At 38.8% G+C, this 551-nt stretch overlaps 1 protein-coding gene across 4 annotated transcripts in view; it reads right to left on the reverse strand.

Moving 5' to 3' along the window:
* The window catches only part of wu:fb13g09 (multidrug resistance-associated protein 5), a 34,946-nt gene that overhangs the window by 19,532 nt on the left and 14,863 nt on the right, over positions 1-551 (reverse strand). For all 4 annotated transcript variants that reach the window (XM_025063085.1, XM_025063086.1, XM_025063084.1 and 1 more), the window contains one exon: positions 363-511. In XM_025063085.1, coding sequence (XP_024918853.1) covers positions 363-511 — 149 coding nt within the window. The remainder of the gene's footprint in view (positions 1-362; positions 512-551) is intronic.

Genomic DNA, 551 nt, shown 5'->3' on the forward strand with positions numbered 1-551 from the left:
AAATATGTCCGGAAATTTAACCTTTATTTCTAAACAAGTTAAGAAATAAAAAACAAAAGTAAAAAAAAAAAAAAAAAAAAACATACGTTGATTTTCCTTTAATAAAGAAAACATTTTAATATGGTTGACCTCCACTTTACCTCATGTTCTGATTGGGTCAAAACTAAAATAATTTACCCGCTCCATTTTATTTACTTATAACTGCTGAAGGGGAAGGTGTGAGAGATTTGTCTTCTTTTTTTTTTTTCCTCTGCCAGTGACTCATTGGTTGTTGAACTCAAATATTACAAATAAGTGTCTCGAAATAGCAGCTCATAAAAACTAGGAAAGTCACTGTGTATACAAATGGAAGCAGTAAATACCTCAGCTGCAGTGAGGTCATAGCCCAGCGCCATGTGCAGAGTAAACGTGCACACGCTGGCTATGACCACGACAATGGGAGCCACGCCCACTGTGAGGCTCTGGACCAGGCCGGCCCTCTCCAGAATTCCTCGCTCTTCTGAACGAACCTCTGTGGAAACGAGACACCTGACCATGAAAAACTGGAAACT

This window comes from Cynoglossus semilaevis, chromosome 15 (genome assembly GCF_000523025.1).
Source record: "Cynoglossus semilaevis isolate Cse_v1.0 chromosome 15, Cse_v1.0, whole genome shotgun sequence".
NCBI lineage: Eukaryota > Metazoa > Chordata > Actinopteri > Pleuronectiformes > Cynoglossidae > Cynoglossus > Cynoglossus semilaevis.